The 13,026-nt window shown below is 40.9% G+C and overlaps 1 protein-coding gene across 2 annotated transcripts in view; it reads left to right on the top strand.

Annotated features, from left to right (window-relative positions):
• LOC149363524 (death-associated protein kinase 1-like) overlaps positions 1 to 13,026 on the top strand; it is a 168,866-nt gene that overhangs the window by 134,873 nt on the left and 20,967 nt on the right. For both annotated transcript variants that reach the window (XM_089573523.1, XM_089573522.1), the window contains exons 4-12: positions 169 to 366; positions 728 to 826; positions 3,177 to 3,275; positions 3,830 to 3,928; positions 5,530 to 5,628; positions 7,268 to 7,366; positions 8,859 to 8,936; positions 9,043 to 9,232; positions 11,855 to 12,099. In XM_089573523.1, the coding sequence (XP_089429649.1) occupies positions 169 to 366; positions 728 to 826; positions 3,177 to 3,275; positions 3,830 to 3,928; positions 5,530 to 5,628; positions 7,268 to 7,366; positions 8,859 to 8,936; positions 9,043 to 9,232; positions 11,855 to 12,099 (1,206 nt within the window). The remainder of the gene's footprint in view (positions 1 to 168; positions 367 to 727; positions 827 to 3,176; positions 3,276 to 3,829; positions 3,929 to 5,529; positions 5,629 to 7,267; positions 7,367 to 8,858; positions 8,937 to 9,042; positions 9,233 to 11,854; positions 12,100 to 13,026) is intronic.

Here is a 13,026-nt window from a genome sequence, read left to right as displayed (position 1 = left end):
GACTTTAGTACATCCAGTGACATATTTTATTTTTAAAAAAGTACTAAAAGAAACGCAGTGCTTGTGACAGTATTATAAGATTACCATTGTCCTTGTTTGTCATACAGATCAGTGCACAGCTGTCCTAGGATTGCATTTTGCGAGATTGCGTTCCCTTGTGTTTTACAGCATGGGGACAGTGCCATGTACTGGGCAGCCCGTCAGGGCCACACAGACGTGATCCAGTACCTGTGGGAGAATGGAGTCTCAGTTGACTGCCAGAACAAGTCTGGTGAAACGGCGTTGCATGTGGCCGCTCGCTACGGTCACCACCCGGCAGTTAAGCTGCTGTGCTCCTTCGGTGCCAACATCAACGTGACTGATGAGGCAAGTGTTAATCCCTCCCTGGCTTTTTAATTCCAGTGCACTTCAATGAACTGATATGCACTATACATGGCCCTACATGCATCACGCATCCTCAAGCATCCTACTCAGCTCTGAACACTACATAAGTGAGAGAGGCTAAAAAATATGGCAAGCGTGAACTTTATTAGAGATTCACTTTGGCTGAACTTTCAGTTTTAAATTGCCAGTGATTCATTCTTTAGTTCATTACTCGTCATCATGTGGGTCAAAGATTACTGGTGAAAAGTCATAACACTTTGTGTGCCATTTATTTTGTTTCTTGCAAGGTCGACAGTCTTTTTCCCGGTCTTAATTTTGTTCTTTCATTTTTATTTTGCTGCAGCATGGAGACACAGCATTGCATATTGCAGCATGGCATGGGTTTCCGACAATTATGCATGTCCTGTGCGAAGCAGGAGCCCACACGCACCTTCGGAATAAGGTTCGACTCGTTATTTCTGTTTGTTTTCAGGATTTTTGGTTGGTGTTTTATGTTTTGTGCATAGCACATACATAATGGCATGCCTGTGCATAAATTGAGGTAGCAAGAGTTTGCAGTAATGGATTTGAAAAATGCTGCGTTACTTAATGAATGCACTTTTTTTGTCAAGAAAACTACTGCTACTTTGCGAAGTACGTTTATTATGTGGGGTAAGGTTTATGCGTGGTAAATTAAAATTTCTTAAAATTCTATGAACACTGTAGGGGACGCATTTATTATGCAAGTGCATTCATTATGCCATAAATATGGTTTGCATTATGGGAATGCAGTATAAAAATGAGAAGGTGCAAAAATTACTAAGTGAAAGTATCATGTCTCTTGTGTGTATACAAACGCTAACTGTGCATAAAAATGTGCACCTTTCAATTAAAAATGCTCTCCAGAGACTGTTTATATTGTTTGAATCTTGCCACGCTTTGTTACGGAAGCTACGTTATCAAATATGTTTTTTTTTTGCTATGAAATTGTATGAATAAGGTGCTTGTTATCATTTTGGTGAAGTTGTGTCTTTTCTCTCAAGAAAGCACCTTTTTGGGTTGAAGTGCTGTTTACTAAATGAATTCACCTGTTTTCTGCATTCATCTGCAGTTTGTGTGAGATATATGTATAATGCTATATCGCATATGCCCACTATATATAGATAATCCACCAGATAAGTGTTTGTGTCATTTACAGTGTAAGTGAAGCCCACCAGCAACTTTTAATATAGACTCATAATAATAATAAAACTGTAATAAGTATACTAGTTAAAAGCTATCTATTAGAATCTAATTAAATAGCTTAATTACTATTTAACATGCTTAACCTTTTTATCTGATGCCCGCTTCACCGGCATTGCTATGCTGTGAAAGCCCCCTTTATAATAAGGGAGTAATTACTTATTAGCATCCACCCAAGTGCAGCCATACGGCTACAAAGGAAAGCTATACAGCTTTCTTAGAAACATTATAGGTGAAGAAACATTCAGCCTGATCCGGGGATCGTACGCAGGACCACTGCCTGTCAAAGCTGTATAGCTTTCCTTTGTAGTCGTATGGCTGCACTTGGGTGGATGCTAACGATTGATTATCATTGTCATTATCCTGAGTACGCCTGTTGTATGACAGAGGCCTTTCCCGTAGCTTTTCAATTAACCCTGTCCTGTGCCAGCTGTGGCCATCCTATCCCTGCAAATTTCTTATCTCATCTGCCCACCTAACTTTCTGCCTCCCCCTTTTACGCTTGTGTTCTCTTGGAATCCAGTTTGTTACCCTTAATGACTATCAATTATCTTGCCTTCACATTACATGTCCTGCCCAAGCCCATTTCTTCTTGATTTCGACTAGGATATCATTAAGCCACACTTGTTCCCTCACCCACTCTGCCCTCTCATGACCCCTTATTACTAGTCTACTCCACCTTCTGGGATTCCCCTAAACATTGGGCAAAAGTCATCTTTATCCCTCTGAAAAACCAATTTTTTTAAATAGAAGTGAACTTTGAAACACCCCTTGCATGATATTAATGCGAAAGCATTATATGTCTAATGAGGTAGGAAATGTGGCTTTGTCGTTGTCCGCACCATACTGTCTGAAACCACACGTGACCTCGTGACGTCATTGCCAGTGCCTGTATCATCAGGAAAGAAAGAAAAATAAATTGCTTAAATAAATTTCTTCCAAAGTGGGTTTTGAATCCAGGCTAGTGCGAACAGACCTGCTTCGCTGGCAACCTCATTAGAAGAGCACTGCACCATCACCACAGCGCAACATCCCGCGAGCTAAACTGCAAGTCTGTCGCGCTAGGCTTGGGTATCGTCGTCCCCACCAACTTCCATTTGGGCAGCGCAAACACATCAGCTTCACTGGCCACTGCATTAGAATAGTATAACTAAGAGTAGTAAGAGTAGTAAACTACAGCATAACCCCGCGAGCTAAACTGCAAGTCTGTCGCACTAGGCTTGGGTATCGTCGTCCCCACCAACTTCCATTTGGGCAGCGCAAACACATCAGCTTCACTGGCCACTGCATTAGAATAGTATAACTAAGAGTAGTAAGAGTAGTAAACTACAGCATAACCCCGCGAGCTAAACTGCAAGTCTATCGCACTGGGTTTGGGTATTGTCATCTTTGCTAACTTGCATTTGTGGGTCGTGAACTGATCAGCTTTGCCACTGCATTAGACTGGTGTGCCATCACTCATTGTTGCCGAACACCCAGCATTCATGCTTTCGCATTCACAGCACATAAAAGTCTTAAGTGCCCTCCATAATTTTTATTACATGTTACCTAAAATATGCCTTTTCTTACAGGAAGGTGAAACCCCTGTTCACACAGCATCAGCAAGGGGTCATCTTGAGAGCGTTCGCTGCCTTCTTGAGGCTGGGGCTGATCCTGATCTTTTAGACAAGGTTAGTATCGCATTTTTAAACTGAATGATTCTTAGTTATGCGACAGTTCACTGTTACTGGTACAATTAAGTATGCCTAGAAACTTGTAGAAAATGACATTTATGCCTCAATTTTCATCCTTTCAATGCTTTCATGCATAACAGGAAAAAAAACATTTCAAAGAACTGTTCCTTATCAATGTGCAGAGTTTTAGAATGTTTCGTGTGCTTTTGTGCTTTAGCTGTTGAAAATGTTATGAAAGTGTTGGTAGAGCTTTGGTATAGTATGCCAAGGAGCAGTCAGTAGAATTTGCATCTAAGCAGCAGGCATTGAAGGCCTAGGAACTGTTATCAGTAATGCTCGATTCCTGACAACCTATTTTTGCTTATGGTATGCAAGAAGCATAATTATGGTAAATTGAAATTTTAAACAAATCAAGAGCTAGCCCACCCTGTTGTGAATACATTTCAGAGATCTAGTAGTTATTTGGAATTACCATAGTTCGACAACACTCAGAGGTGTGAAAAAGAGCACTCTCAAAAAAAATGTTTTCTGTGACTGTTTTCCTTTTATAGCATGGCTGCACGGCTCTTCACCTGGCATTAAGGAGGCATCATGTCTCGGTAGCTCTGCTCCTCCTTCACAATGGCTGCCAAACTGATGTCGTTGACAATGTAAGTCTGGCTAGCATAGGTTTCATGCTCATTTCACACGTGTTTGTAACATTCAAATAAGGTATTATTATTATTCTAGCTTTCTTTTAGCTCATGTTTTTTGAGTAGCCTTGGTTTGTTCAGTTAGTTAATGGACAACTGTATTTTTCTTCTTCCTGCCAGGGACTAGCTAAATAAAGAAAGGGGCTGTCGTAAAGTGCTTTGCGAAATGTTTGCATGTGCAAAAGGAAATTAATGCTGATGTAAATATAATCAAGCTTTAGGCTAAATATTTCTGAACTCTCTGCATAAATTAAATCAATTTCTTATGAAATCTGCAGCATTTATTGTACACACATTGCAAGTATAAAGGCTGTAGTGCTAAACGCTCTTTTAGTGTATGCACATTATGTAAATTCATTAAAAGAACACATCCTGCACTAATTTACCGAAGCTAGAATTTGAACATAAACAAGAGCCAGTTTCACAACAGCTAACCAGGCAGAGTGATGGCATTTAGAAACTCATGAAAATGTGGTGATTCCAACTGATGAAAATGGGAACTCGAACTTCGCTTGGCTGATTATGAGTATGCCTCTCTCTGTCCTGAGCCTAATGGAAAGTATTTGCTTTAAGCACCGTTGTTCTAGAAATGTTGGTAAGGATGTAGGCACAAAGAGAGACGGAATAACCTCAATAATGCGCATAAAAGATTCCTACTGTTGAAATGTGCCACTTATTCATTACAGCACACTTTGATAACCTTTATCCGGGCTGTCAGAGCATATTATTGGTTGGGAGCTTAACGACAAAATCTATGATCTCTGTGGTGTTTTTAGGAGATTACTGATCTTTGGTGTACTGTTCGTTTCTGTAACCACCCACCACTGTGGGGCAGTGGCTGTGGTTGTTCACTGCTAAGCCTAAAGTCATGGAATCAAATTAACCCCTGCCAGTGTGGTTGCCTTTTGGCAGGGATAAAATGAAAACTCACCCATGTGCTGTGCGAGAACATCTGGTCGTTGAAATTAATTCAAATTTTCGGACTGGATGTCTCTCGTAGTCTACTTTATATGCAGCTTTGGATATTAGACTTATGCGTCTTACCACTGCACTGCTATTATGTGCTTGTTGGTTGTATCGACAACAAATATTTGGTAGCATGGTTCCTTCTTTTTAATGATACTTGAGACATTGATACACTCACAGCCAAATGGTGGCTGTGATCTTGCATGGAGTTTAGTATCGGTCACATGAGGCTTTAAAAAAACTGCGATATAATCGCTGCTTTGTCATTCTGATTGACCACAACGCTTAAGTCAACTTGCCTTAAGAGGCGGAATGACAGTGAATAAAATAAATAAGCAGTGCTTATGTCACAGGGTTTTTAGCGCCACATAACTGATGCTAAACTTAGACATCATAGTCATCATTAAAGTGTTGAGACCAAAATAATGTGAGAGTAGCAATTCAATTGTAAATTATTTGCTATGTGCAGGCGAATTTCACATGGCAGTTTATGCTTACAAATTTCTTGCATATCATAAGAAGAAGAACACAGAACTAGAAATTGGTTCTGTACTGTTTTAACACGTGCCTGCCGTGTTTTAATCTTTTTGCAGCATGGAGAAACGGCAATCCATGTTGCTGCCCGGGATGGCCTGCTATCCTTAGCCCAGACTCTGTGTGCCTTTGGATGCAAAGTAGACGTGCCAAACAAGGTACTCCATTTCAGTATATTTTAATTGTTTATTGTGGCATCTAAATGGGCACTGGTTTTATGAAGATCATCATCATCAGCCTGACTGCGCTCATGCAGTGCAAAGGCCTCTCCCACATCTCTCTAATTAACACTGCCCTGTGCCAGCTGTGGCCACCTTATCCCCGAAAACGTCTTAATCAAACTATCTGCCACCCCCTGCTATGCTTGAATTCTCTCAGAATCTAGTCTGCCACCCTTGACAACCATAGGTTATCTGCCGTCACATTATACGCCCTGTCCTATCCCAGTACTGCAGTGCCCACCCTTCCACAGTTTTATACTTTTTCTTGCAGTTATGATAAATATTTTAAGAGTATAAGTTGTGGAATGACATTACTGCAAATCTGATGTTTCATGCATTGGCTCTATGCACCCTGTAATGACAATTCAGTAAAGCTGTATCTCTGTAGATACATCTAGTCAAATCGCTGCTAACTTTGTAGACTTTAACATAGCGTTTACCTCCACCTCTCATGGAATACTTTTGATGAAACTAGCTGATATTGTTCTCCTACCATTAATTTATTATTGGAGAAATGCATACCAAAGAAATCACACTTGGTTTGTAGACCTTGATCGATATGTCTCTAACACATTACGTGCTTGGTCTGATTCTATTTTTTGTTCATTAGCATGATATGAAAACTGCACTCAGTGAATCTTGTCATATCAAGTTACTTGAAGTTGATTGGGCGATTTTTTGGGAGATCGCAATACCTAGTGATAATTGAGCAACATCTGGTCAGTGAAACAACACCTATAAAACCAGTCTTCTCTACATAATTAGTAAAAGAAGACCCTATTTAATTTCTTATCATGCGAAAAAGCATCCGTAAAAGAAAATTAAGCTTCCCAGTAGAGATATTAAGGGATTTCAATGTTTGGCACTTTTTTCAAATGCACTAAACACATCAGAGAACTTGTGCATCACCCATGGAGTGGCTGGAATTTTTGTGACATGAATGAAAAATGGCTCCATTTGACGTCAGATTGCTGGCCTACCAAGTCCTTGTAATGCCAGGGCTTAAGTATGCATAGATTGTTTAGGAGCCCCCACTACCTAAGAGAAAAGCTAGTTTCTGAAATGGCAAAAAATGATGTGCAATCCAGTTTATTTTCCCTGCATATGTATGTGAGCAGTATATGAGAATGAGTGAAAGTTATCTTAAAACTAGGAAATGTTGAAGGAGTTGTGTGTCGCGTTATACATTTATTGTATTCTTGAAAGGTGATATCTCTGCAGTACTGTGTTGCATTGGTTGTATGCTTTTCTCATGATGTTGCAGCACATTACCATGCTAAGAGCATTATCTGGATGGAATTGAGATGACCTGAAGCCCGTTTCCTTAAAGACACTGCCATCATGAGATATCTGGACACATCTTAATATCCAGAAGATGTCCTCTGTGTCTGAAATGCAGTATTCCATGGATGTCCAAGGAAATATATGTTGCGAATTAGGAAGGTGCTTGTGCTATTCTTCCATTACAGCTTAGATAAGTGGGCATATAATCTATTGCAAATGCAAGCAGTCTTGTGCATGATGGCAGTTGTTTTGTTATAGCCTAAAACTTTAAACAATATTTTTTTCCTTCTAGGCTGGCCTGTACCCTCTACACCTGGCTGCCAAAAATGGCCATACGGAAATTGTTCGCTGCCTATGCCTTGCTGGCTGCAATGTGGACCAAAAGAACAGGGTATGATTTTTTTTTAGTCACATTCTACCATGTTAAGCTCGTGACAGGGTTTTAGCCATAAATTGCTTATGGTTTGGTTGACAGAAGCCAACAGCCACAGAAACCAAGGGGCACAGGGGATTTTTTTTTTAATTTTTATTTACTTAATTTGTGGTGTTGATCAATTTAGAATATTACTGAATATGTTATTGCTTAATGCTAATTGATTAGAAAAGCAGAAGAAAAAACAACCACAAAAACTGTTTCCTTATTACTGGCTCAGTGCTGCAGTTTTCATCATTCATATTGATTAAATCACATACATTGTCATGCTGTTTGGCCCTATTGTATCAACACCCCTACTAGTAATATGAATAAAACTTCTCATGTTGCCAGAAAACATGAAGTATTACTTAAAATTTTTTTCTGTTAGAACAAAAACGTGGAATCTTAGCTCAGCAAGAGGAAGAGCTCTTATAAAATTTGTTTTCCCTTCACTGAGCTTTACTATCTCTGATGGAACAGGGAATATGTTTCGCTATAGCTTCATAACGGTAGCAGCTGATTACTAGGGCCCGGAAACTTAGGCACTAAAGAACCCCGAAATAGGCAGGCATCTAGGCTTTAAAAAATATTGAAATAGGCGCTATAAAGCAAAAATAGGCGCTTTGAATAATAGTCTTTATTCATATGTACAAGATCTGTAAGTCAAGCCCGGAGCGTACGCAATCCTCAACTGAAGCAATAAATCGCATTCTAAGGTTTTCGAACTTGAAGCCCCTTCGGTTTTCGCTAAGCATAGCTTTGTACTTTAAAAGGCTTCTTTTGACATCACATGAAGTTAGTGGCGCGAACCTAAAACATGAGAGTTGATAAAGGCTTAGTTAGGCCTTCAGGTGATGTGGCCGTATCGTCTCCACGTAGAAAGTCTCTGATTTGGGAAATTCTTTCTAGGCATCTATTTTTTTCTACCAATTGTTGCATCTTCGTAGAAGCAGTAGCGCCCTTTCCTTCCAGTCCCCAAAGTGCTGCTGGTACTTCTGCGACTACCTTCAACGATTCATCTTTTGAGAGTCCAGCCTCTTCCAACTTTGTCATCCTTTCCGTCAATTTTGAGAAGTTTGCAGCAATGTATGTCAGGTCTCTTTCCAAACTCTTCTCTTGCTACACTTCGAGATAAACACTTCGTAACACTGAGTTCAAGTTACAATTCGAGAAAAACGTTCGGCGAGACCCGCGCCTTTTGTGCGGGCATCAGAGCGCGTCTCTCACCATACATAGACAGATGTCTCGAAATTGAAAAATGGCACCGAGGACCAAAGTGCCAAATTTAGGCATTTATAGGCACAGAATGCGGTTAAATAGGTAGTATTTCCGAAATAATGACAAAAAGGCAGGCAAGTGCAAAAATCCCCCGTTTAGGCATTTATAGGCATGTTTAGGCAAATGCCTAAATTTCCGGGCTCTACTGATTACACAGAAGTGTTGGCAAAGCACACCTTGTACTTCGCAGGATGGTATTCCTGCAGAGATCACTGCCCTTGCCCAGGGACACAGTGCTATTGGTGACCTGCTGAATCGTCTCAGGAATGTAAGATATAACTGTTGCCCCTTATAACTTTGCACCTGTGCATTTTTCTCATAATCCTGACTGATACATTTTGCATATTCTTTGCATTGCTGTTGCTGGGCTATAGGAACAGCTTAAAGAGGAGTACATAGCTCAGATGATACCAGGGACTCAGCCACTCTCTCGGATAAAGCTCAAAGTCCTCGGCCACAGTGGCGTGGGAAAGACGACACTGCTGGAATCTCTAAAGTGTGGATACTTCAGCAGCTGGTTTCGCCGCTCCAAGACGTCTCCCACGTCGCCAAAGCCACGACCGAGTATGTACAAATTGTGCTTTGGTTTGGGCTAGTTGGGGCATGTTCCGTGATTAAATAATTTTGGAGCAAAAGAACATGGAATGGAACACGCTTTTTTTTCTGTTAGCACATTACTATATGTTGCTATACTATTATAGGCAATTGTCTAGTCTCTAACATCAGGGTTTGCAGATGCGGCCTACCAAATGGAAAGTAACATTCTCATGTTGAAAGGTTACATTTGAAAATGTTCTGCCATGTTTCTCAGTATTGCAGCCAGGCATACGTTTATTTGCGCGAGGAGCTTTCAGTTCAGCAAAGCGGAGTTTTGGGCCAATTGGGAAGTCATGATTTGCAGGTGGGCTTAGTGCAAGACAAACAACGACAAATGAGGAGAAGAGAGGGATGAGCACTAACTTGCAACTGAAAGAAATTGACCTTGTTTTCGGGTTTCTTTCTGAGCAATTTTTGTGTTGTTTTTTGTCCCTAGATTATCTTTGTTCGGTTTGCCTCTATCTAACCCCCTCATCTTAATCAGTGGATAGCTGGCCATGTGCGTTCAGCTCCTCGAGCTTGTAATTTTTCTTTCGTTTCTTTCAGTTGCAAGTTAGTGCTCGTCCTGTGTCCCTGTCCTCGTTTGTCTTGCGCTAAGCCCATCTCCAAATCATGAGCTTTCAGTTGCTGCAAAAAAAAATATTGACAAAGTTCAGTAGACAAACCCTTTAAGCTGGAAGATTGATTTTTATAATCAACAAGTAAGGTATATTCAAGTTTACATTGTGCATGAGCATTGAATGTCTACATGATGAGGGGTAGAGTTTCCTCTTGCTTATCATGCAGTGAATTTTATAAATAGAGGTCAAGTGCCTTTGGTGTTTCTCATCTCTATTTCCTAGGGTGTTGTGCCCACAATAACAGTATTTCACTTTAGATTCTGTTTTAACAAAGTTCATAATTTAGCCTTGCTAGTAATGTTGGAGCTTTTTGACACTGGAAAGCCATGTCCAAGCTTATACTCAAGATTTTGGCCCCTCTGACGGTTGGTTATTCATTTGCATAAATACTGGCTTACAGTACTTTTATGTTAACTCAGTATGCATAAAACTACCGTAAAATTCCGATCAAGTGCCCCCCCTCCAGCAAGTCGAAATCACTGGCAAAGTAGGAGGGGGCGCTATCCCGGAACGGCGCCGAAATTCAAGATGGCGGCGACATTTTGCGGCAGAAAAAAAAGCGCAATGCGCATGGATTTAAATTTTTAGTTATCTCTAGGAACATGAACTTTCTTGAGCGAAGTACGACTGTTATGTCAATCACTATCAAAACTATCAAAAGATTCCTCCGAGTCAGTCGAAAAAAAAAAAACTTCACAGCATTCCGCTTGAAGCCCACTCCGGTCATCTGGCGCCACGGCTACACAGTTTCCCAACTGTATGTTTTTGGCTATTCTGACAGCCTCTTTAGAGAGAAGCAGGTTATTAACGGCACGTCCAGCCGTTGTTTCACACTTGAAGAACTCGAAGAGCGCATCATCCATGCATTCACTGAAAACTGGGCCACCGTTACTCAGCTGTCTTCGAAGTTTTGCTCTCCCGTAGTTACGCTGAAGCAACTTCTTAAAATTATTGCCCCATTCCCGTATCCATTTGTGGTCGAGCTTGAAATGTCGAGAGGCTTGGTGCACGTTTCTTCCGTTTACCCGATGCCCTTGTACGACCTACACTTTCTTCGCCACTGTGTACAAATGCATCAGCATCGCGAACTCCACAACGCCAAAACAAGACCACAAATGGCGCGTGCGAACGAGCATGCGAATGGCTTGAAAAGCAGGATTGGATTAGATTGGATTTTTGGAATGGACGGGGCAGACCACTGTTACTTGGGCGCGGTGCGTAATAAGGGCGCGGTCGGGGGGAGGGGGCGCTTTCCCGGAACGGCGCGAAAATGTGAAATTGACAGTGAAGTTAGGGGGGGCCCCTTGCATGGGTGGGGGCGCTTGTTCGGAATTTTACGGTACTCTCATGACAAGTTTACTGTAGTACCGTAGTTCTGTGGTTGGAGTGGAAGACAAAGCCTCAACCTTTCATGATCTGGGTTGTTATAGTTCGAGCCGACCTCTCTTCCTTCCTTTCTAAATAAATACCTTTCTCTCTCTCTCTTTCTGCATTATAGTACATGTTCAGCATTTATGCTCGAACAAGAAATGGGGTAACTTATGAAAGGCTACAGGTGTTTTGTTTTTTATTTTGCACTGACTCCAGCAGCAAACAAAAGTGCAGCATGCAAAATCAATCAGTGAAACGAAAGATATATTTGGTACATATAAACCACAGGAACGCTTGACCAAACAGACCACATGTTGTGTTAGTATATCACTACAATTGAATTGATGCTGTTAACATTTTATTGGCATTTTTTTAGAGAGAATTGTATTTCAGTTCATGACAAGCCTAGGTGATCATCAGATGCACTGGTGCTACTCACTTTGACAAGCATGATTTTTCTGAAGCAGCTAGTGGGTCTGTGACCTAATATCTTGTTTTTCTATATATATTTTTACTATATATGCGAGTAGCAAGCCTAAGCAAGTAAAGATTTGTAATTCATGTTCTCATCCATGCAAAACCCTGCTTCTTTCTACAGCGTCAGGGCCCCACAGCAGTCGATCGAGCACGCCAGCAATGGATGAGTACACGATTGACACAGACAGCGAGAACAACATCAGGACTGCAGACCTCAACGACATGGCAGAGCTGAACGACTACAAGAAGTCTGCCACACCTCCCGCCCTCCTCATATCCAGCTGTGCTGATGTGATGGGTGGCTCGCAGCCGCTGTTTCCTGGTACCACAAATGCCAACTACACACATGGCATCGACGTGCAGCAGGTTAGGAAAATTAATAATGGATATGCATAAAAAACAGCAATCCTTCTATAGTTAACTTCTCATTCAAAAGACGATTGGGTTGATTGTGTGGAAATATGGGATTCTGGGTCTTCCTTTTCTCTGTGCCAAAATTAAGAAGCGCTTCGGGTCTTTAATACTTACTAACATTATGAGAATGTTCATGCTTTATTTATGTGAATTGAACATTTCTGTTTGTATTCTGTTAAGGAATTTGCTATATTTAGTTACTTTGAAAACTCTGAAATGAGTACTTTGTCAGATGTTTGAATGATCACCTTGTACATTTCTTCGATTTGTTACAAGGGCTTTAATTGCATGTTCCTTGAAAATTTTCTGCTCAATATCTGTAGATGAAAAACTCAAGACAGCTGGCCTTAAATGCATTCTTCATTGAAACTTTTTCGTCATTTCCTGTCAGTTCTTGTTTGTTGCTTTGGCAAATGTATGCAAATTATTAACTTTTATGTGCTGTCCTTTTCACTTGACAGCCTTATGACTTCCTTTTGTTTATTGATTGCCCACCTGAAAGACAGCTGGGTGTTAGAACAGTTTGTATAGTCCAGCCATATATTGTCTATCGTCGTCGTCATTTTTAGCATTATCATCATCAGCCATTCATGTCCATTGCAGTAAAAAGGCCTCTTCAAATGGCCTCCACTGACACCTTTCTTGCAGCAGCCTTTGCCTCCTTATCCCAGCGTACCTCCTGATCACATCCCCATATACCAGACATGTGGTCGCCCAAAACTGTTTTTTTTTTTTGTAATTTGAGCCACCCTGCTGTTCTGAGGCACCATCGGTTATCTCTTTGCTGTATTGCATGTCCCACCCAGGTGCATTTTTTCAGCATGGTTTCCGCTGTGATATCACCACACTTAACTTTTTTACAAGCAAAATTTTTTCTGT

This window comes from Amblyomma mixtum, chromosome 2 (genome assembly GCF_055824585.1).
Source record: "Amblyomma mixtum isolate Tamu chromosome 2, ASM5582458v1, whole genome shotgun sequence".
In the NCBI taxonomy this organism is placed as follows: domain Eukaryota; kingdom Metazoa; phylum Arthropoda; class Arachnida; order Ixodida; family Ixodidae; genus Amblyomma; species Amblyomma mixtum.
This window is presented reverse-complemented; position numbering and strand designations above follow the sequence as displayed.